The sequence below is a fragment of the Carettochelys insculpta genome, chromosome 2 (genome assembly GCF_033958435.1).
Source record: "Carettochelys insculpta isolate YL-2023 chromosome 2, ASM3395843v1, whole genome shotgun sequence".
Classification (NCBI taxonomy): Eukaryota; Metazoa; Chordata; order Testudines; family Carettochelyidae; genus Carettochelys; species Carettochelys insculpta.
In genome coordinates this window covers 261,951,347-261,975,153 of record NC_134138.1, presented here as the reverse complement: position 1 = coordinate 261,975,153, position 23,807 = coordinate 261,951,347, and the positions used below count along the sequence as shown (strand labels likewise).

Below are 23,807 nucleotides of genomic sequence, written 5' to 3'. Positions count from 1 at the left end.
CGGCTCAGGACTGAGCCTCTGACGAGTCCCAAGCGGCCGGGCGCGCTCTGGAGGCAGAACAGCGCGCGTCGGTGCCGGCTGCGGCGGGGCCGCGCGCCGACTGGCTGGGACGCGGGAGCGCGCAGAGGGAGCTGGTCGGCGGCCATCTTCTTTCCGGAGCCGGCTGAGCCCTAGTGCAAGTGAAGCAGCCGCACCAGCCCCCCCACCCCCGCCCGGAGCAGTAGCTGGTGGCCAGAGAGGAAGGGGGCTTGGGGAGGTGGGGGATCGAAAGGAGTGTGTGTGTGGAGGGGGGAGGGAGCTGCCCCTCCTGGCCGGGGGCAGCCCGGCGGTAGCCAGGCAGGCAGCGAAGGTGGCAAGGGGGTGGCTGGGTTTGTGCCTCCCCTGGGCGGGCAGCAGCTGCCCCTTCCCAGCCCCGCTCGCTGCCCCCCGTGCAGCGTCAGCCTGGGAGGCGGCGGAGACGCCGCTCTCGATGGGCTAAGCTGTAACCATGTTCAGCTTTGAAGGGGATTTCAAAACCAGGCCCAAGGTGTCTCTTGGAGGAGCAAGTAGGAAGGTAAGAAACGCGCTGGGTCCGCCTGGGTTATTCACCCTGTCCCGCTGCCCTCGCCTGTCTTGCGCCCCGCTGCTGGGCCTTACGAGTGGGAGCAGGTGTGACTCAGGTTTCCTAGGGGCCAAGAGAAACCCCATCCCCCCGCTGTTTATCCGCTCGCTTGTTTCGATTCGTCTGTGTTTTAAATCAGGCCACGCACCCCTCGGAGCGCCCGGGCACTCCTGAGTGTGTGAGAGGGACTACTCCCCCCCCACCCCGCCCCAGCGCTCTGCCTCGCCGCGGGACCCACGCTGGCAGCGGATACTTTCAGAGCTCTTTGGGTGAAGGGAAATCGTTCGGAGCCTCCCTCCTTTCTGCCAAAGAAAAGGCTAAATTGAAAGACAGCACAAAAATCACGCGTCGCCCGAAGGGGGAGGGAGATACTTAGGGAATCTTAAAATGAAGGCAAAGTCATAGGGCCTCCGCTCCATCCCAAACGGCTCAGGTTTGTCAGGTCACAATTTTAGCCCTTCTTCACCGAGTTTGAAGCCAAATGGCAAACTGAAATCAATGCGTCATGGGTGGGGGTGAGTAGCAGACGCTCTTGCTGTACTAGACTTCTGTGTCCTTTCTTTGGTTTATTGCTTAAATTTGTGACGTTGAATTGCTTGGTTAGGGCTGGCTGATAGATCTGAGAGCCCTTCCCAAATTAGCAAACAAATTCCAAAACAAAGTTTTTTGAAGCAGTTTGATAAGGTGTGCCTCCCTGACTGATCATTTAGATTGGGGTTGTGCCTGTCATGATCATTATAATGGGGACAGCTGTTTGAGTTTTGTAATGTATTTGTTTAATTTTTCAATAACCAGGATGAAAAATACAGATTTGGGACTGTTAAAATTATTTTGTTTTTGAACTCTTTAGATTTTGGTAGTAAGCTTAGAAACTTGTTACCGAATATATTCACAGTGAACGTTGGTATCACTGTCTTATATGCTACATATTTTCATGAAAAAAATGTACATCAGAACTGTATTAAGCATGTGTAACTATTCATCTGAATTATGGAGCAGCTATCTTCCTTTGACATTTCTGATGACTAGAAATCATTTATGGTCATTAGACCATACATGGCATTACGTTTTTTGTGTGCCAAAAGTAGAATATTGTAAATCTTAATAGGTAAAAGTGGCAATTGGCAGAGCATACCCTGCTCTTCAGGAATATATTTTAGGCATTTTATATCCTTTGGCATCAAATTATGATCGCTAATAATATCACATACAGAATACCTTTCCTGTTTCAGAAAAGAAAAAAAAATCTGATATTATTTTCTCTAATTTCTGCAAATTGCAGTTGGATTCTGAATCATGGATTAGAATAATAATTTACAGCATGGAATACAGTTTGCTAATATATTGTAAACAAACACACAGAAAGAATAAGTTCCTGTAAGGGTAAAGTTGGAAGGGTAAATGTTCAGAAGTAAGGAAATGTGAAAGCTAAAACTAAGTATACAACTCTGTCCCATACTATTGGACTTCTGCAGTCTGACCTCAGTCCTATTGGACTTCTGCAGTGCAGACCTAGGCAGGTGGACCTCATTGATTTCAGTAGCTTTGCTTTTGTGCAAGCATCTGACCTTTATAGATTTACTCAGTGTTTGTGTTATTAGTGGGCCTACTCAAGTAAAGTTACTTACAGTTTTTTATATGAATATGGACACCATAAGAAAGTATAATATAGTGTTTTGAAGAATGTATGTATGAAAGTATTTGGTTAAGGTAATAATTGAACTTTATGTCACATGAAAAATACAGATTCTCATGCTTTGTGCATAGCAGGACGTGCTATATACAGTAAAGATATTGGTGTGGCAGATATTTTCATGGAGATCAGGAATTGTGCAACTCACTGTTTTTGCTGATATTTTGTTGAGGGAATTTCCCCATAGTAATAGGTATCAGTTTTACAGAGTCCAAAATCAGTTTCTTGTGTCAATTTTTTCTAAAGTTTGAACTATTGTTTGGCATAAACTGTCCAATTCTTTAGGTTGTTTGAACCATTTTAAAAAATCAGTTGAAAGCTCTAATCCTGCCATTCTGGCAGATCCTGGCACCAAAGCTTCATTGAAATCCAGCCCTGTTATATATGGGTACATGATTCTGGTTTCTTTCATACAATTGCAGGATAAGGGTTCAAGTAATTGGTGCTGTGTAAGTACAGTAAAAACATTATTATCTGGCATCCCCCAAGGAACCAGGGATGCCAGATAATAAAATGTGCTGGTTATTGGAGCTGGGGGCAGCAGCAGCCCTGCTCCGTCCCTTGGCCAGGTAGCGAGCAACAGGCCCCATTGGGTCCGCTGGCCCTTTGGCTGTTGTGGTAGCTGGCCTCAGCCAGGCTGTTGACAGCCAGCCAGGTATGTCAGTTGACTGAATGTGCTGGTTATCTGAGTGCTGGATAACTGGGCTTTTACTGTATGTATGCAGACTGTTTTTTTTCTAAGTGTAAGGCCTTGTCTGCTCAAGGGACGTTTTGCTGCTACAGTTATACTAGTGTAGCTGAGTTGGCAAAATGCTTCTAGTATGAGTTCATAAACTACACTGACATAAACATACTATAGTAAATGTGTCCCGCACAAGTAATTACATTAGTGTAGCTATGTCAGTTAAAAAATCATACCCCCTATCTAAAATCTATAGTGGTATAACTGTGGTGTAACTTTTAACTATAGACCAGGCCTAAGAGACATTTTGATAGGTCTGCTTATTTTGAAGTAACACCTAGGTGTTTGGGCCCAAAAGTTGAGTCTTCCTGATAACAGGTACATGCTGTGTCGTGTAATGTCAGGCCTGTTTTAAAGAGCTAAAGAAATAAGCTAAAAATCATTTTAAAAGCATTTACTGGTGTTACTAGCAGCTTTCTTGAGCTGAGATGCCAAAATGTAATGTAATTTATCACTATAGTTGTGTAGAGCTGGCTTGGGTACTAAAATAAAACTAGTTAATTTTTGCTGTAGATAGGGTGGGCAATAATTATTGATGGTAACCACTCCAAGAAAACTGGCCTATGGGAGCAGGAGCAGCATGAGAAGGCACCTCTCCCCCAGCCTGGCCCACAGCCTTCAGAGATGCACATGGCCCTCACAGCCAGCTTCTTTGAGTGGCATGCAGGGGACGGTCAGATGGGGAACTTGGCTGAGTTTCCCCTTGAGCTGTGGGTTGGATCCAGCCTATGGACTACACCCCCACTCTAGATCATTTTACTGTTTGATTAATTTGCACTGTTGTAATCTGGAATGTAATCTTTGGAGGGAAATACTTAAATCCATCTGAAACTCTTTTCACTAAACTAAAAAATCTTTAATTTTTGTTTTGTTTCATTAAACATCTTGATTACTAGAAAAAAATGTTCCCTAATGTTACAGTACCTGAGAGTTTATTTGATTAGTTATAATATTTTTGTAACTTTTTATATGTTTAATTGAAAATAAATCTGTGTATGCATGGTATCTTCTATCCAAGGACCTGCAAACACCACAGGTAGCGTTTACTTCCATGCATAGTCCCGTTGACTTCAGTGGGGCTAACCATACCAGTTGCGTATTTTCATTTTTATTGTGTCTTCCTACAAAGCCCACTGGTACCTTTTTGCTTTTGAGACCCTTTGCATTTCCCTTAGTTTCAGTTTTCATTTAACTAGTTGAAAAGTTTATATGCGTCTTCATTTGAACACTTTCAAACTGAAAGCTCGTTGTCAGGATTTAGAGTTGAAGAAGAATCCACACAACTCTGAGTTACATGTGGACTGTCTTGTATACCTTGTCCAGAGTTTGCTTTTTGGGGTTTAAAAGGCTTGTTAACTACGGAATCCCTGATACTGGGTAGGGAGAATTAGTTTGGGAAGTGATGAGCCAAAGAATCACTTTGCTGGCCTTCCGAAAAAATCTTTACGCTGTTCTGGATTTCACCTAAAAAACTCTTAAAATACTTTGGATTAATTAAGGTCTGTCGTGCAGTACTGGCCAGTTAAAGTACTTTACATAGGAGTAGGGATCTGCACATGAGCGCTGTTTGCAGGGTAATGACATTTTGTAATGCTTCACAGAACAAACTTAAAGGGGCACTGTCAAGAGAAATTTATTCCAAAATGTAAAATTTGTGAAATAAACATTTATAAAACTGAAGACTATTAAATAGTATCATAATTAAAAAGCAAGCCTAACACCTGTTTTAAATATAAATATTCCTTATGCATGTATTTGTAACTCTAGATACTTGAGTACCACAAAACTGAAAGTGAAACTGACTCATTGATTATTTTATTTTTTGTTAAATTGATGCTGGGGAAAATGAGAGAAGTTATCAAAACTTACAGTGTCAAGTAACTTTCACTTTTAAAATTCTTTCAACTTGAATAATGTTTTTTGTAATAAACTAAGATGTATTCACATAATATTTTACATTAATAACATCACATTAAAAATACAAGAATCCTAAAGTGAGCTACAGTGATAAGCTACAGTGATAAGAGTCTAGAGAAAGTTCTTAGCTTGCATAATGTCGCATGCAATGGCTCACTAGAAAATAAACAGAAATTGATGATCTAAACAGTAGGAATTAGAGCCCCAGTACTGCAGGGAGATCTGAACTAGCACAGGGGTCTGCCTATATAGATTTATTTGAGACACTTTGATTTACAGGTATATACATTTGTAAGAATTAAAGAATTGTGGGATCTGTTTGAATTGAAAAAAATTGATCACAACTGTTTTTTTTTTTTTATTGAAAGCTTTACAGCCATTCAGAAAGGAAATCTAAACTTTTTTGTAGTGGGTTTCACTAGATATTTTTCTTCAGGTATGTATTTTACAAGAAACAAAATATTTCCTATTGCATTTGTAATTATATGCTAAATAGCTATAAAACTAACTGATCTTAGCGCTTTACATGTGTGATTAAAATTTGTGCTTTGTGTGTGGGGATTCTGAGAGATGATTCTATTGCTTTACTGTTTTTTTCAGCAATGGACTGAGGCAGAGTCCAGCCTTCAGACTGATACAATGTTCTGCCCATGTCAGTACTTTTGAAATATTGACACACAAGTTTTACAGTACTGGTTGAAGCTCCCTCATCCAGCACCTTTTGGACTTGACCTGTGCCAAATGAGGGACTTTGCTGAACAAAGAGAGGACAGTGTCCTTTAGCAGCATTGCCAACACTTTCACTCCATACTGGGCTTTCAGAAGACATTTAGGGGTAAATTAAAGCTAAGTAATAGCACAGAACACAGAAAGCCAGGACTGGTGGATATAAACAAACTTTATGGAACCAGGGCAAAGTTGGCTGCACCTGTGATAAGTGGATATTTGGCTAACTAATGTCAGAGTATGGATGTTGCTGGAGGAGAAAGTGCTGGATTAGAGAGGTTTCGCCTATAGACTGTACTGTTTCCACTGTGTAGATCTGGAGTTCAGAGATAATGCTGTTGAAGTATTCTTATCATTTCATCAGGGAAAGCTTAGAAACAACTTATACTTTCATTTTCTATGGGGTTTCTTTCTTCTACTTCATGGCACAAATTAAGACGTGATAGCTCAGGTTGCAGAAGCTATTCCATTCAAATCTGGTATTTTCAGTCCTTTGGTACTTTTTTCAAAATTTGGGCTGAAATTTCTAATCTTAAGTCTGAACTTTCTTTTCTGTACGTTTCAGAAAACATGAACAAGACAATTTTATAACATGCTCCTAAAAATAACCTGTTTGTTTACATGACAATAGAACCAAGAGGTCCCATTACTTTGCAGACATACAGTAAAGGCAGCCTGAGCCCCAAAGAGTTTATCTACACTAAAGGGAAGATAAACCCTCTTGTGGTCGATCTTCTGGAGTTGGATTTAGTGCACCTAACAGGGACATGCTAAATCAAATTTACAGGGCGCCACTGTTGACCACGATACTCCTGAGCCCCCGCTAGGAGTAAGAGAAGTTGATGGGAGCACAGACACCTGTCCACCTCCCTTAATGGCAATGGCACAGAAGCCCGAAAAGGTACACTGATTTTAACTAAGTAAATAATGTAACTGGAATTGTGTACCTTAAGTCAGCCTTACCTTGTAGTGTAGACCTGCCCAAAGAGTTTGCAGGCTGAAGTTCAGATTGGTAAATAGGTTCACATGGATTAATTATGATTTCCTCATGGAGTCTCAGTGAAGTCAGTGAAGGTTTACATAACATCAGAGTTGTATGGGTGGATGAATTTGTAGGAAAGTTACATGCATAAATGAAAGATTGAGGCCTAAATTTGTTTGTAAACAACTGGGAAATGCATATGAGTCTCCTAAGAGGTAACACACTTATCCGTATCACTAGGGTGAGATCCTGACCTTACTGAAGTCAATGGTAAAACTCCCACTGCCTTCAGCAGAACCAGGATTTCACCCCTTGTGGACCATCTGTCGAGATGCATGAAGATAAGTTTTTGGATTTGGTGAAATAATTTACGTTAAAGTGGAACATATTTTCTGAAGTACAGGGGAGCAAAATGAGGAAAAGCAGACATTTCCAATTTTAAATGTTCATGTTTATTACTGTTTCTGATAGTCATTCAGAGACATTCTGTTTTCTAAAGCATCATATCATCAATTGGTATCTTACTTAAACACAAATGAGACTGGAAGCTTTCCCTTGATGTGCGGTGCAGTCGGTATTTTTTCATCATCATTTTGCCATTTCCAAGTTTTAAAATGTAATTGTTGGATCTTGTAAAAACCTTGCACTCAACATCATGGCATTTATCTGTCTGTTTGCAATAACTTTTGAATTCTGTATCTAATCAGTTCCAAAATGTTAAGGAATGTTTTGGCGTGAGTGAACAAAACTTCATTGATTTTTGGGACAATTGAAAAAGCGAAAGGGGGAAAAGTAAACAGATGGGGTCCCTGCCATCTGAGTAATACAGCCACATCTTCAGGCACCTTTGCAATTGTCTGTAGATCAAAGAAAAGGTTTCTTTCATTCATAAATCACAGAGATCTTTAAGATTACCAGGCTCTCTCTGAACAACAAGAAGCCCTGTGGCACCTTATAGACTAAAATATTTTGGAGCATAAGCTTTCGTGGGTAAAGACCCACTTCATCAGATGCATGAGTGAAGTGTGTCTTTGCCCATGAAAGCTTATGTTCCAAAATATCTGTTAGTCTGTAAGGTACCACAGGACTTCTTGTTGTTCTCGAAGATACAGACTAACATGGCTACCTCTCTGATACCAGGTTCTTTCTGGTATCCCTATACTCTTCACTCCCCAGGTTTGTCTCTGCTCTTCTCCACTGTATCTGCACCTCTCCTTGTCTTCCTGCTTGTGCCATAACCAACCTAAAGACTTCTCAGTTTAAACCTAAGTGTGGCAAGAAATGGTTCCCAGTACGGATTGACCCTTTCTATCCTGGCATCCTTGGGTCCTGACTGGTGCTGAACCGTGGGAGCTCAGTGGTGTTTAATAGCATTACCAACACTTTCACTGGGCTCTTAGAAGACATTTAGGAGTTAAATTAGAGCTAAATAATAATACAGAACACTGAGACCCAGGACTCATATCTGTAAACAAATTTTATGGGATGGCAGGAAACTTGGATAAGTGACCATCTGACTGGCTAAAATTATGCTGGACCATAGACAGTGCAAGACTTGATGTTCAACCTCTGTAACAATGCCTCCCCTGCTTTCCATCTCTGCTTACTCTTCTGATAGACTTCAACATGTTAACACCCTGAATGTCTTATCTCCCACACAGAAGAATGGCAGGAGGATGTGTGGATAATTAGGGCATCTAGACAGCTCCTGGCAGGGGACATATTGGGCTTTCTGGTATAGGAAGCCTGAGTGAAAGGCACATAGACCACCTAATATAGGTGAAGTTGTGATTGGGGGCCAGACAGAACCCCTGGCATAAGAGAAAGTGGAATTGGGGATGCCCTCAAAACCCTAGGGATGGAGGAAAATAGGGGCAAACAGAACTCCTGACCCAGGTGAGACTGAGGGGGAGTTGCAGGAAGTTTTTGAAAGAGAGGGGAAGATAGTTGCATTTGGAGAGTACGCAGGGTGGGGTAGAGAAATGCAAGAAGCCTCTGGTTGGTTCACTAAACATATCCTACAGGTAATGTAAAGTATTATCCTCTGGTATTTTAAAATGTTACTTTAAAAAGTGACTCTTCCATTGTAATCACTGTATTTCTTGCCATGACCCTTTATGTCTACTGTGTGGACTGTGTCGTGCCTGCTTCTTTGACATCTTTGTTCTCTGCCCTCTCCTTCAACTTTTTTTTCCTGTGTCATTGTGTTATTTTGCTATTGTTTTATCTGCACCATTTTGTCTTTGCATATTTTTTTTCTTGCTTGTCTTTGCACTGTCTCTTGTGCTTAGTCTACCTTTCTTCTGCTTAACTCTTCTCCACTTATCTGCTTCTTGTGCTTTATAAGCGAAGTGTACAGGATTCCAGATGACTGAAGCACTTCTGCTTTCATTTCAAAATGTAGGGCTCTTTCTTGCTGCATTCACCTGCGTTAGGGACAGCATCAGACTTTTTTTTTAATTTTTTTTTTTTTTTTTTTGGTTTGGTACAACAGATGCTTTTGTGATCATACTGAGTTTCTTAACTTTGACTTTCCAAGGCTCAGTACGCTGTATTTGAGGTGCCTGCAAAAATGGTTACTGATGATCTTTACTGCAGGGGAGAGTGGTCCCAGTTCAGACTCTCCATTGAACGAAAGAATGGGTGGAACAGAGTTTATTAAGTGTTTACAGTATGATCCATGCTGTATGAAACGCACAGACAGTCCGTGCCATAAGTGTGAAGAAGGAACTGCTGTCCTCTCTCTCCACTTACCTTTTTTAAGATGCAGTGGAAAATATGTCTGTTTGTTACTGAGGGAAGATGTGCAGTCATAGGCAGTGTATGATAAGCAGCATATAAGAAGAATTCCTCTAAAGATAGCTGTGGAAATTGTTAACATGAAGGAGAGGACAGGAATGCTGTCTTCCTGATCTTGGTTTTCATTCAATTGCTGCAGTAACGGAGATTAAAATTGCACATATTTGATCTGTGTGTTTGATGATAGTGAAGTGTTTAAGGGAGGGTTTCTTTCATTCATAAGTTACATTGGTTCTTAAGACTGCCAGGCTCTTTTTGGCTTCCCTGTACTCTTCCCCCTCTCCCCTAGGTTTATGTCGCTGCTCTTCTCCACTGAATCTTTGCTTCTCCTTGTCTTCCTGCTTGTGCCATAACCAAACTAACGACTTTTCAGTTTAAACCTAAGAGTGCCAGCGTATCAGGTATGGGCAGGTGGCAAATGTTTGTATTCAGTGCAAGGAGCTCCTTGTTCTCAGATACCATGTAATGAGCTTTGGGAGCTATGGATATTTATGGCTAATTGGTAAGCCTCATCCTAAACTGATGAGGGTTACCAATAATGGCTAGAGCGGCAGGTATGGGGTGGTGGGGGAGGGAGGGGCTGGAGCTACCCTCCTTTAATTGGTTAACTGGTTAAACAGGATTTTACATCCCTCTTGGGAAAGTTAGTGGCTGAACTGTAAGAGCTAACAAAGACAGAGGTAGGTAAATGAGACTTTCTGGGATGTGTAGAATGGTCCCACTTCTGATCAGACAGCCTCTATGCTATTGAGGCTGAAAGTCTCAGGGAAGGAGAGCATCCAGCTGTATAGGAGGGAAGTGATCTCATAGTTCAGTGGAGGGCAATGAAAATGATTAAGGATCTGGAGCACCTGACCTTTGAGGAGAGGCTGAGAGATTTGGGCTTATTTAGTTTGCAGAAGAGAAAGCTGAGGAGTGATTTGATAGCAGCCTTCAACTTCCTGTAAGGGAGCTCTAAAGAGGATGGGGAGAGAGAGACTGTTCTCAGTGGTGACAGATGGCAGAACAAGGAGCAATGGTCTGAAGTTACAGAGGGAGAGGTGTAGGTTGGTTATTAGGAAGAAGGAGGGTGGAGAAGCACTGGAATGCGTTACTGAGAGAGGTGGTGGAATCTCCATCCTGAGAGGTTTTTAAGTCCCAACTTAACATAGTCCTGTTTGGGATGGTTTAGTTGGGGTTGATCCTACTTTAGGCAGGGGGCTGGACTAGATGACCTCCTGAGGTCCCTTCCAGCCCTAGAATTCTATGATTAAAGACACCATAATAAGGGTCAATTTAAGTATACACCCCAAATTAAAAAAGCTAGTAAGAGAACCAAGAAGTGTCACTGTGGCTTAACAACAAAGTAAAAAGTGGTGAGAGATAAGAAGTCATTGTTTATATAGTGGAAGTTAAAACCTAATAAGGAAAATAAGGCAACAGAAATGATTAGGAATATGGAATGGTGGCAGTAAGTGGAGAGCTTAATAAGGCTGACACTTTTCAGCTTGGAAATGAGATGACTAAGGTGAGGAAATGATAGGGGTGTAGTGTAAGTAAATAAGAAAAAGTTATTTACTCTTTCCCATAACATAAGAACAAGAACTCACCAAATTAAATTAATAGGAACAGGTTAAAAACAAACAAAAGGAAATATTTCTTCATGCAACATTCAGTCAACCTGCCAGATGATGTTGTGAAAGCCAATACTGTAACAGAAAGGACAAGAAACATTCATGGTCAATCAGTGGTCACTAGCCAGGGTGGACAAGGATGATGTCTCTAGCCTCAGTTTGACAGAGCTGGGAATGGGTGATGGGTTGGACATCTTGATAATTACCTTTTCTCTTCATTCCACCTGGCACTGTCCACTATCAGAAGACAGGATGTTAGGCTAAATGCACCTTTGTTCTGACCCAGCATGACTATTCATAGGGAATTGGGGGATAGCACCAGCAGCAATGAGACAGAAAATAATGGAGATAGCATGAAATAGAGGTGATTTTGGAGTTCATTGTAGTGGTAAACCTAGGTGACTATCCAGTGTGCCAGCATTTTGGGCCACTGCTACATGCCAGGAAGGAAGGTAAGAACACCACCTAATAGCTGCCAGCAAATTAGAGGAAAAGCTGTTTTTTCTAGCCCTGAAAACTCTGTAAACAATCATTTCTAATCTTCATTGAAAGTCCTTTTTATAATCTGCCATACTGCATGTGACTCTCCAAAAGTGATGACCTGTCCCTGCTAGGGATGTTAATGTTTAGCCTGTTAATTGGTAGGCCTCACCCCAATGGATGAGGCTTACTGGTTACAATTAGCTGGTGAGGGTTGGAGCAGCACCTCACTCACCACTGGCGGGAGGTTGCTCCAGCCCCATGGAGCCTGCTGTGGGTGGGTGGTGTGCTTCAGCCCAGCTAGATCAGTCCCTATTCACAGCAGCCCCAGGTGCACCATGGGCGAGGGGCGTGCTTGAGCTGGGCCAGAGCAGCCTGGGTCTGTGGCCACAGCTGGCGCACTGCGAGCTGGGGTGCTCCAGCCTAGCCGGACGAGCCTTTGTCTGCAGCAGGGAGGCCCACTCTCTCCCTGCTGGGCTCTAACAGCCTCCTCAGCTGGTTCCCCTCCTGTTTAATTGGTTAACCAGTTAAACCTAATGTTTGACTCGTTAACTAATTAAAATGGATCTTACCTCCCTAGTCCCTGCTGCTCCTTGGTAGAAGAATGGCTATGAGGGTTTAGGAGTCTGAGGAGGGTATGGGCTCTGGGAGGGAATTTGGGTGCAGGAGACAGCAGAGGGTTGGGGTGTGAGAGGGGTTTTGGGATGTGGGATCCAGAGGAGCTTCTTTTGGGCATCTTCCTGCAGCTGAGGACCTGTCCCTGCTGTGACTGGAGGAGGCCTGGCTAGGCAACTCTGTACAGGGTCCCCATCTTGAGCATTATCTGCACAGCTCCCATTGACTGGGAGGTGGTGTACAAAGCTGCCTAGGTGAGCTTCCACCAGGAACCATGGGGACTGGCTGTCACTTTCAAGAAGATGTCTGTTGTGACTGCCCCTAGAATGCAGCACCCCACACCTGTCCTGAGCCCAGCTCCCTGCTTTGAGACCATGCCCCAGTCCCAGCTACACAGGCCCCACTTGCACCAAAATCTCTCTTAGTTAACTGGTATTTTTCACTTATGGACACTCCCTATTCCACCAGCATTCTGGGATAAAAAAATCTTTTCCTGTAGTTGACACCATCGATGAAAGAAGGCAAATATGACTCAGCACCAGCAATAAGATTGTAGAAATCCAGTTATGTTAGTCTTTGACTGATTGCTTCTATTGTCTACTGTGCTAGATTTTGTAATTGCTAGTGAAATCTACTCTGCTCTGTTGTTCCTCCAATATATTAATGACTAACAAATACAAACAAATATAACTTAGAGAGCTAAAGATGTACTTGTTATACAAATAATTACGGAGGTTTTCCTAAAAGTTAATTCACTCGTAGAGCCATAAATGTTAGAATTGAAGTAGCCGACCTAATATGTCTTTGGTTATTGGTGCTTCATAGAATCTAACTTTTTAAATGTTTTAAGTGCTGAGTCTTCCATGCTTGCTTTGGGAGGTTATTTCACAGTTCAATAGATCCCACTGTCAAGGTGTTTTTCTGATTTTCATTATAAACGTGTTGTTTGTTTGTATTTATTATTCCATTGTAGTATTGTCTAAAGCAGAAATTGAGATTTGCCTTCCCTCCCCACTGGTTAATGGACAGCTGCAGTGTACACTCAGTGTTCCCTCTAATTTTTTTTACTACTAAACTGAAAGCGTGCAAGGCTGTAGTCCTGACTAGTCTCCTGTATGGCTGTGAAACCTGACCCTTATACAGAAAACATATAAAACTGCTGGAGCGCTTCTACACAGGCAGCCTGAGGTCAATACTGCACATTTGATGGCAGGACAGAGTGATGAACCTGAAAGTCCTGGATAGAGCAGGAGCCACGAGCATTGAAGCCATGATTCTGAAAGCCCAGCTTCGCTGGACAGGGCACATCATACGAATGGAGGAGTCGAGAATCCCTAAGCAACTCCTCTGTGGTGAACTCTCCAGGGCAAAAGGAATCAAGGTAGGCCTCGCAAGAGATATAAAGACTGCGTGGAGGCCAACATTGCTTGTGCTGGTTTAAAATTGGATCAGCTAGTGCAGCATGCAAAAGACCGAACAGGCTGGCGTGCTGTTGTAAGACATGCATATGACAGCCTTGAAGAGCAACGATGGGTACGCCTCATTGATGCTTGTGAGAGGAAGACAGCAACAGCAGCAGCCGCACCAACAGAGCCAGGACATTTCTCTTGCCCCCACTGTTAACGCCCATGCTGTTCACAGCTTGAGCTCCTCAGCCACGAGTCCACAAACGATGAGCCTGTGCAAGCTCAAGACGTCATCATTGAACATGATGGACTATCTACTAATGTGTGGAATAAATTTTATGCACACCAAGGCATGTGTGAAGGTGCATCACTATTAGAAACACACACTACTGCCTATAGGCTGTGTAGGTGCTTCACTGATCACATGGGCATCATTTGAATCTCTCCTGGATGGCCAGCCAAGCACTCAGCTTACAAGGAACGTTGCTTCCACTCTCTCTAGCTGTTTTTTCTGTCCATGTATCTCTTTGCAAACCCTTTATTGTATACCATGGCTATTTACCCCATTTCCCCTCTCTGAATCTCTCTCCCACTCCTGTTCCTCTTTAGTCAGGTATCTTTTTGTTTCCTCTCTTTTTCCCTTCCAGTCCTGAAATGTGAGAAATTACATGTTTATATATTTCAGAGCAGGAATGTTTTCTTATTGGCTTTATCTGCAGAGTGAAACAAATGGACAGGTGGGGGTGTCATTGGGATTGGGTTTCTGTGCAGGAATTTGAATGTTTTCTCAAATGCAAGAGCTAGCAGTCCACTAGATGTCAATTGCTAGAAAAGAGATAATCTATCGGGTTATTTCTTGGAAACTCAGAATATCAATTAATTCGTGCTTGGTTTGTGCTATCAAAATTACCCTTTTATGCACTTAATTTGTGGCACGTTATTAATTTCAGTTGTCTTTTTACATGACAGAAACTTTTACCATGGCAGCTTGAGTCTTTCTTTGAATGGTATAGTTAAAAAAAAAACAAAACACCCAAAAACAAACAAAAAAAGATCACCACAAAAAAGATCTTATCTTATTATTGTGTTTAAAATATGCAGAAATAATTCTCTTTGGAGACCAATGACTGAGTAAGTGTCTTTGGAAATTAAAATACTTTAAAATCAGAGGAAGAGGTGATCAGATTGGCAGACACCCTGAGAGTTGTTTGCCTTCCTCTGCAGTGTGGGGCATGGGTGACTTGCTGGTTTGGACTAGAGTAAATTGTAGATTCTCTCTGACTTGAACTTTTAAATCAGAGTTTGGGGACTTCTGTAATTTAGCCAGAGAGTATGGGCCTATTACAGGAATGGGTGGATGAGATTTTATGGTTTACAGTGCAGGAGCTCAGATCAAATGATCCCGATAGTCCCTTAAATCTATGAGTCTAGAGGAATAGATGGTGGAATTTTTTTCTCCTCCACTAAACTGTAAAAAAATACTTATCAAATCCCACTGAAATAGGGTACATATTTATGGTGTTGGCTTTTCTTTTTTCTAGTATTTTACATTGTCTGTGTCCTCCCTGTATTAAAGACCATTGTATCAGATAATGAAATTAGAGGGCAATGTCCACTTTGTTCTCTATTTTAGCAGTATATATATAATAGGATTTTAGTCAAAGTGTAAGTATCTGTTTTCAGACTTCAGCTTTTGTGGTTGTATTTTTGGCATCCAAAGACAACTGGGGACAGTTGGTTTAGACATGGTTAAATATGTTATAAAGCAGGGTTTCTTAAACTTTTACTACCAATGCATCGATTAGTTTATTTTGGGAGTGGTGTTTTTGGCTAATTTCTGTAGCCCAATGAGAGAATACACAGAAATAGAGGTAAAGGTTATCTTGGGTATTTCCACATGTGGACTGAAGGGGAGGATTGAAAAGAAAAAATTAAAATTTTTTTCTGGATATAGTGATGTGCTGCATGCTATCAACTCCCATTGTCTGCCATGGGAGTTGTGTGCCACACACGTGATAGGACCAAACAGTTAATTTATTTTGAAACAGTACAGATCAGTGTTTCCCAAAGTGTGGTCTGTGGCCCAGTACCGGTCGTTGGGGAAAAACATAAAATACTGGTTCTTAGAAGATAGACAAATTGTTGTGCACAATCCTATTAATTTGGTACATTTCACATTTCCTTACATGATTAAGGTAATATGTTAGGCACTTATTTATTTTATATCAGTATTTATATTATTATGAACTATTATTATTGTAACTAAATAATAAACCATGAAAATGTATTCATTTTTTAATTATTTTGAGAGAGAGTTCATATTTTTGGGCTGCAAAAAAAGGTACTGAAAAAAACTGGGTTCCAACTATATAAAGTTTGGGAAACTGTGTTGTAGATATAACTGATTTTTATAGATGCAGTATGGCTAATGTTTTGCATTCTATAAACAAACACTTTAAATTTGTTCTAAATGCTAATTTGAAAGTTATCGTGGAGAGAAATACTTGCCGGTCAAACCTAATAATTTTCTTCTGAAGTTCTCGCGTGTACTCCAACATGCCTTTTTTCATTATTGTGCAGTCATTTTCCTAGAAGTTGCACCTCCACATTTTAATTTGATTCATTGTTTTGTGGGGATAGAAAAAACTTAATGATTGTGTGATTAAGACAAAAAGGGCTGGGACTCAGGATAGAATTTAGGTCTCCTGGTTTGGTTTTGTTACTGATGTTGGAAAAATGACTGCTCCTAACAAAGCATTAAATATACGTGTAATATTCTGAAATTTATACCTCTGCAGTAGTTTTCTGGATTGGGTAGTTAATCTCTTTGCCTCAGGTTCCCATCTGTAAAATAAGACTGTTTTCCTAAATTACAGGGATGTATTCTGTGTATAAATGTATTAATGTTTATCAAAACAAAAAAGCAGTCATGTAGCACTTTAAAGTGCTTTTTTGTTTTGGTAGAATACAGACTAACATGGCTCTCTCTGTCTTTATTAACATTTGTGAACTTTCAGATGGGGGCCATATAAGTAACAAATGTAGTAGAAGTAGATAAGAGCTTCTTGCATTTTCTTGAACATGGAATGTATTTTTTGTACTGTGAACCATTTAAAAAAAAAAGTGCTATTTCATGCAACCACCAGAAAACTTAGGAGTGAAAAAACTACAGCAGCTTTTTTTTTTTTTTTTTTTTTTGGTACCCTTCTAGGAAGAAAAGGCTTCCCTTTTGCATCGTACCCAAGAAGAAAGGCGTAAACGAGAGGTAAATGGAGATACTGTCTTGGAAAGCAGAATGCATGTATGCTTTAAATTTTGTTCTGCATGGTAATTACATGTTGAAATCTAGTATTTTAGTTGTTCAACTTTAACTTTTTTTTTTAACAATTTAAACTTTGTGTATGTTTTGTTCTTCAATATAATAATCAACGGAACACTTCAACACTTTTTCACCTAGATTGCCTCAATATGAATATTCTTTCATAAGATCTATTTATTTAAAAGAACAACAATAACCAAAAAAAAAAAAGTCTGATGTAGTGACTATGGAAGTCAAGGAGAGTTCTGCCATTAATTTCAAAGAATGGTGGATCAAGCCCTTAAGTACTGGACTCCAAAATCACCAATGAAAAGAACACAAATGCGAGTGGCAAAAATGGCATTTTCAAAACATGTTTTTTTTTTTTAATGAGCAGACATGGCAGTAAAATTATATAAACAGTGTGGAAATCTCTTTTTTGTTGACTTTCCCCTATCTTAAGAGGGCTGGAAATATCCCTTAAAGTTTAGATTATGTTTGTTTACTGGAATAGTTTTCATTCTGATAATGAAAATGAATGAGAAAATTTCATTTGTAAAACTGTGCTTTGCCTTTTGCCAGGCTGGTAAAACTTATATTGTAATTCACTGTTTTTTATATTAATTATGGGAGTTTTGAGGGCTGAAAGGATCACATTTTAAGTTGGATGTAGAATTATGTTCTGAATTTGTCATATTATAATTTGGCATGTTGTATCTTACATTGATGTTCCCATTTATGATCGGTCAGTCTTTATCAACACACAGAAATATGCTTCTGAATTTGAGAAACTTATTGCTGAGTGTCAAGTGGCTACCATACTGTTGGAGCTACTAATATGTGCCTCAGAAACAAAGCACTGTATACAGGTATATTACGGGCATATACTTAGTGTATGTATCAAAAATTGTATAATATATATCTCAACATATCCTTTACAGTGTGGAAAAAAAATTATAGAAGTTTTTTTTAAAAAGAATGAGTTCTGTGAGAATAAAATCAGTTATGGCTTTGAAAAAATGCACGCTATGAAATCTCAGTAGTGACCTCAGACTTCAAAAATTCGCGATTACAGGTTACTAATTGACAATTATGTATTGTAGGATGAAACCTAAACCTGCAGAGAGGGACTATATGTCTACCTTGCAGCCTAATTTTGCCTTGTGGTATTATGGAGAGATGGTGCCTTTCCATATTTGAACTTTAAAAATTTTTTTCCTAATTTTGCTCTTCTACTCTTTGAAACCTTAAAATCTTTGGTGTTTGATGTTGGGTTTTGGTCTGGGGCAACCACGGAATCAATTTTTCAAATTCTGGAATATGCAGACAATCTGCAGACTAGCATACTGTAGATGTTGGATTGTGTTTCAGAAATTCTTTTAATGCTTTTTTGCTACCCCATCTCAAAAAATTGCATGCCTTAGAAAACAGGATAAAGGCATATTTGGTAAGTTAATCACTGGTAAATTAGGATAACAAGTATGGCTTGTCTGTCTACAGTAATATTTAAAAAACAGTCAAATGTCATGTGGATACTTTAGCCTTTTATTTTCTTTTTTTTGCCTGAGCAGACCTTAAAATGTATGAGAGTTTTTGTCAGAAGTTTTATAAAAGAGGAAGAAAAAAGTAATTTTATCCGTATGTAGACCTTGATTTTCCTACTTCACTGTCCTCATCCATTACCTTTGAGACTTCCTTTCTCAGTTATCTGCAATATAATCTTTCCTCCCCCAAATGCATCCTACCAAATTGTACAGGTATGAATGGAAATTTAACTCTATACGCCCTTACTTTGGATACATCATATCACCTTATTTGGCTGTGCTAGCAGTAGAAACTATTGAACTTCTTCCTTAATACCCGGACCAGCCCAGTTTGGATTCCTGCTTAATCCTTTTTGCAGAATTTTAAGGAAACGATACTTTAGAATATTTCTGGGTGCTGAGAAGACACCATAAAACGTTCCCCAAATTGTCTAATTGTTGTGGAAAGAAGTGTCTTTTTCCATCTCCATGCGTTGCTTGTGAGTCTGAAGCACAAAAGCTCATCTTCCTCTTGAGAGAAAAGGATCCCCATAGGGGCAGCAGGATTATATTAAGAATATATCTGAATGATGTAGTTTTTTTTTTTTTAATCCTAATACAAACAATCCTAAAGGGCACAAAATTTGGCTAGCCATTTGGACCAAAAAGTATGGTGTTAAAACACAGTTTAATAAGATATGAAAATGTCTGTTTTGTTCCTGAAATCATGACATTTTCATATAATTCTTATTGATGATTAAAATTGCTTGCATCTTGCTATAAATTTGCATTGCCTTTACAAACAAAAGAAATCTTTTCATGGGCAGGACTAAATTATGTACCTCAGCATGCATGTCACTGATGTATAAAGTCACAAGCACCTTTCTTTTATTTTGATTATTTAATTTTCATGAATAAGCAAATATACTGAAAAAGCAAATAGGACAAAGTATAGAGAAAAATATGTTAATACAAATGAATGATAAAATTAAGGAAGCTATAATCAGTTTTGCATATTTATTTCTGACTTTTGTTTCTTTCATTTTATAGGAAGAAAGACGAAGGTTGAAAAATGCAATAATCATTCAGTCTTTTGTACGGGGATATAGGGCCAGAAAATACCAAGTAGGTATTTTTCTCATATATGGAGAGAGATTGGGATAAAATAAATGTGTAAACCATTGTATTAAAACTGGGGGTTTTAATACTGTATTCCTAGTCATTTCTGTTGAGAAACGTTGATATTGCTAATTTTTTGTGGAAAACCTATATAAGAATAGTGAAAAGAAAAATTTTAATTCTTTATTTGGCCTTATTTTTAAAAGGTGGTATTGAGCATTGATTTAAGTGAGAATACTTAAGTTTTTAAAGTTAAGCACATACTGAAGGGCATTGCTGGACAATGTCCTTGCTGCTGCTGCTTCTGTTTACATGAAGAGAAGCTTTGGTTTCTTAGCACCCCTCAAAATTGGGCCAAATATTTTTAAAGTGATTGAAATGCCATATGTAGTGTATTAAACACAAACATGTTTCTTCATATAATTTAGACCAGTGGTTCCCAAACTTTTTGGCATCACGCCTCCCTTTGATTTTTGAGAAACCCTCGTGCCCTCCCCCATCTCTTCTTTACCATCATCCAACCCCCCTTTTAGCAAAAAATTCAATTCATAACTTAAAATAAATGCAATCTTGATGTAAAAATGTTATTTAAAAATAAGCACAAATAGTTTTTCTTGGCCCTTTGCAGGTGCTTGGTGTAGCCCCAGCTGGCCAGCTGCCTGAGCTTTGTGCCAGCAGCCAGAGCTGCCCACTCCAGCTGCCCTGCTCACCTGAGATCTGTGCTGCCAGAGCTGCAGCTGGCCACCTTAGCCCCATGCTGCTGGGGCCAGCCACCCACTCCAGCTGCCTGAGCCACCAACGTGAGCTCCATGCTTCCAGGGCCAGCTATTCTCCTGCCAGATTGAGCTGCCCAAGCCCATTGCTGCTGGGGCCAGCCGCCCTCCTGCCAGCCATCTGAGCCCTGTGCTGCTGGGGCCAGCTGCTCGCCCACAAGCCGCCCACCCCAGCTGCAGGCCAGCAACTCGAGCTGCCCACTGAAGTCCCACACTGCCAGGGCCAGCTGCCCACCCACCAGCCTGAGCCACCCGAACCCAATGCTGCTGGGTCCAGCCACCTGCCTGCCAGTCCAAACCCTTCACTGCTGGGGCCAGCCACCTAAGCCACAGGCAGCTGGGGCCAGCCGCCCTCCTGCCAGCCACCTGAGCCTGTGCTGCTGGGGCCAGCTGCCCGTCCACAAGCCACCCGCCCCAGCTGCAGGCCAGCAACTTGAGCCGCCCACTGAAGTCCCACGCTGCCAGGGCCAGCTGCCCACCCACCAGCCCGAGCCACCCGAACCCAATGCTGCTGGGGCCAGCCACCTGCCTGCCAGTCCAAACCCTTCACTGCTGGGGCCAGCCATCTAAGCCACAGGCAGCTGGGGCCAGCCGCCCTCCTGCCAGCCACCTGAGCCTGTGCTGCTGGGGCCAGCTGCCCGTCCACAAGCCACGCGCCCCAGCTGCAGGCCAGCAACTCGAGCTGCCTGCTGAAGCCCCAAGCTGCCAGGGCCAGCTGCCCACCCACCAGCCTGAGCCGCCTGAACCCCACGCTGCTGGGTCCAGCCACCTGCCTGCCAGTCCAAACCCTTCACTGCTGGGGCCAGCCACCTGAGCTCCACACTGCTAGGACCAGCTGCCAGCTGCCCAAGCCCTGCGTTGTGGGGCCAGCTGCCAGCCTGAGATGCCAGAGCCCCGCGATGCCAGAGCTGGTTGCCCAAGCTCCGCAAGTCCAAGCCAGCCGTCCACTCAAGCTCTGCCCCTCCCACAAAGCCAGGCACCACCAGCCCCCAGCTTTTACCCCATCCCTGTCACCTGAGCCCCACAGCCTCTCACCTTTGCAGGAGGCAACTAGCTCCACGTGGGTCTTCACTGGCTGCCTGCTTTTTATAGCAGCTGTGCTGTGTCATCCACGTAAAATGGCAGGGGCTGAGAGCCAGAGGCAAAGACCGTCTCTTTCTTAGGGTGGGGGAAGTTATGGGGGTAGGAGGCTGGGTTGCCTCATGACCCCCTTAAATTTCTTCACGCCCCCCAGTTTGGAAAACCATGATTTAGATGGTAGGTTCATTTGGAAAGGGCTTCATTAAGATAGTAGTAGGTCTGTTATTATGAAAAAAGGTTGTATATGAACTAGCTAACAGTGGGCTCTGTCTTAGAATCAGCTTATATTAGATTTCATTTCTTAACATGTCTCCAGAATTTGGATAACGCTGTGGAGGGGATTTGTATAACTTGGATTCTTAAAAGATATATAACATCAAAACATTACATTTATTTTACATGTCAATTAAGATGAAAGCCCAGAACGAGTAGCTTAAAATTCTGCATTTATGTTTTAGTGTGTTGTCAGAACATAATTTTAATTTCTTTTTAACATTTAAGTACTCCATCCAAAGAAGTGAATTTGATCACTGTGCTAATTTGGCACAGTCAGGAGGAACTCTCTCTGTTACCTGTGGAGCTAATCTGACCCTTTTAGTACGTCAGCTCCTGTTTTTTTATAGACAGAAAGAGGATTCTAAGCGTTTGGTGAGTGCCAGCACATATTTTATTTTACTGTAGTTAATTTTATTTCTTGCATAGTTTATATAATATATTAACTTGTTAATTCTTATAATGGTGTGTATGGCATGTTATTAAAAATAGACTAACAGGACATTGCTGTTTAGTCTGTTTTCCTAGCTCTGAGAATTTTAAAGGAATAATATGGATATTATTTCACTTCAGTACTAATTGCTTTCTTCAGCAGAAATAAGTGAGTGGCTGCTTTTTAGGCTTCGTTATCCTTTTGACCCATTTGTTAGGCATATGGCTATTCTTTAAACCCCTTTTAAAATCTAGTTTCAAAGAGAGACAAAATAGGTTGACTTTGATGGTTAGTTTTATTATTTGCTCTTCCTGTGGAATGCCAGTTCAGATATATGCACATGAAATGGATCCTGTGCTATTATAATTAAACATAAAAATTAGTGGAAAGCTTGAGAAACAAAGATGAATAACAGCATAAATGGTATACACAACTTAAAAGAAAAAAATGCACAGACTGCCATCATGGGGAAACTATTGTAGTGAGCATTGTTTTTCTCAGTTTTCTGTAGCTTCTTCTCTTCCCACAAGCTTTATGTTTGGTCACTGAGATTTTTGCAGTAATGCGGTAAGGATAGCATATTTCTGTAGAAGTCTAGATCCTTCGAGAAAGAAGAATTTAAGCATAAAATTAAATTGATATGAAACTGTGATTGTTTGAACATTTACAATATATGAAGAATACACTTTTTGCCTTTTAGCAATCTAAAGCTTTTTCAGCTTCAATTTCTGAAGGTAGAAGAACATTTCCCTTACTTTAAGACCTCTCAAGTGAGGAAGCTACTTGTTCAGTGAAGAACACAAAAGTGCATCTTACAGACTGTGTCTACACTACCTCCCTACTTTGAAATACCAGGGGTGAGGCGTGGCAAGACGTGAGTTGGCACTTCAAAGTTGCAGTGTGGGGGAATTTGCTTAATGAAGTGCTGCATATGCACCACAGCACTTCATTAATAAACTCCCAACACCCTGCTTACCATCCTCCCTTCGAAGTAGGGAGGTAGTGTAGACAAGCCCACAGTGTGTTTTGTAAAGTGCTTTGTGAATTTAGTGAGCCTGTATAAGTATATGATAATATATTGTATTAAATTAAATTAAACTAGTTAATTTTTATAGTGGTGTGTATGGCATGTTGTTAAAAATAGACTAACATGACATTGCTGTTTAGACTGTTAGCCTAGCTCTGAGAATTTTAAAGGACTTATAAGGATCTTATTTTTATTCAACATTGAAAATTAAGTTTCTCCTGCTATCATGGAGTCAATCTTGCTGTTCCCAGAGCAAATTCTGCTGACATTGATGATGCAAGTGCATATAAAAAAAGTACGCAAAAGGATATTGTTTGCATGTGATCCATTGAAACACAGGGTTTGAAAAATCCCCAGCCTTTATCAAAGAAGAAAATCAGTAGGAAAAGAGTTATAATAGTCATGCAGTTTGGGGAGAAAATTAAACTGACTGTATAATTTTACACATTTACACAAATCATCTGATAGTCAGTGTATTCAATAGTGAGACCTTCTACCAGTTTCTGCATTGTAATGTTTTCCTTGTACCTTATATCTCCCTACATATGCTGACTTATGCTCTTAGCTAAGAGAGAAAGCCCTTCCCGTATTGTCAGTGGTTGCTGGTTTCCCAGTTTCTAACCTGATCGCATACCATGATAGTGGTTAACCCTACATCCAGTTGGCAGCTGTCCCATTTCTTCAGCAATTTCTTTAACCCTGTCATT

The 23,807-nt window shown here is 40.9% G+C and overlaps 1 protein-coding gene across 6 annotated transcripts in view; it reads left to right on the top strand.

Moving 5' to 3' along the window:
* The first annotated feature begins 202 nt into the window (after positions 1-202).
* UBE3C (ubiquitin protein ligase E3C) overlaps positions 203-23,807 on the top strand; it is a 181,985-nt gene continuing 158,380 nt past the window's right edge. For 2 of the 6 annotated variants that reach the window (XR_012644076.1, XM_074985061.1), the window contains exons 1-4: positions 204-553; positions 16,786-16,839; positions 19,446-19,520; positions 21,869-22,015. Coding sequence is in view for 5 of the 6 variants with exons in the window: in XM_074985061.1 (XP_074841162.1) it covers positions 488-553; positions 16,786-16,839; positions 19,446-19,520; positions 21,869-22,015 (342 nt within the window). In the remaining variant the exon portion in view is untranslated. Of the gene's footprint in view, positions 554-16,785; positions 16,840-19,445; positions 19,521-21,868; positions 22,016-23,807 lie in introns of all 6 variants that reach the window. The other 4 variants (XM_074985062.1, XM_074985063.1, XM_074985064.1 and 1 more) reach the window with 4 other exon arrangements.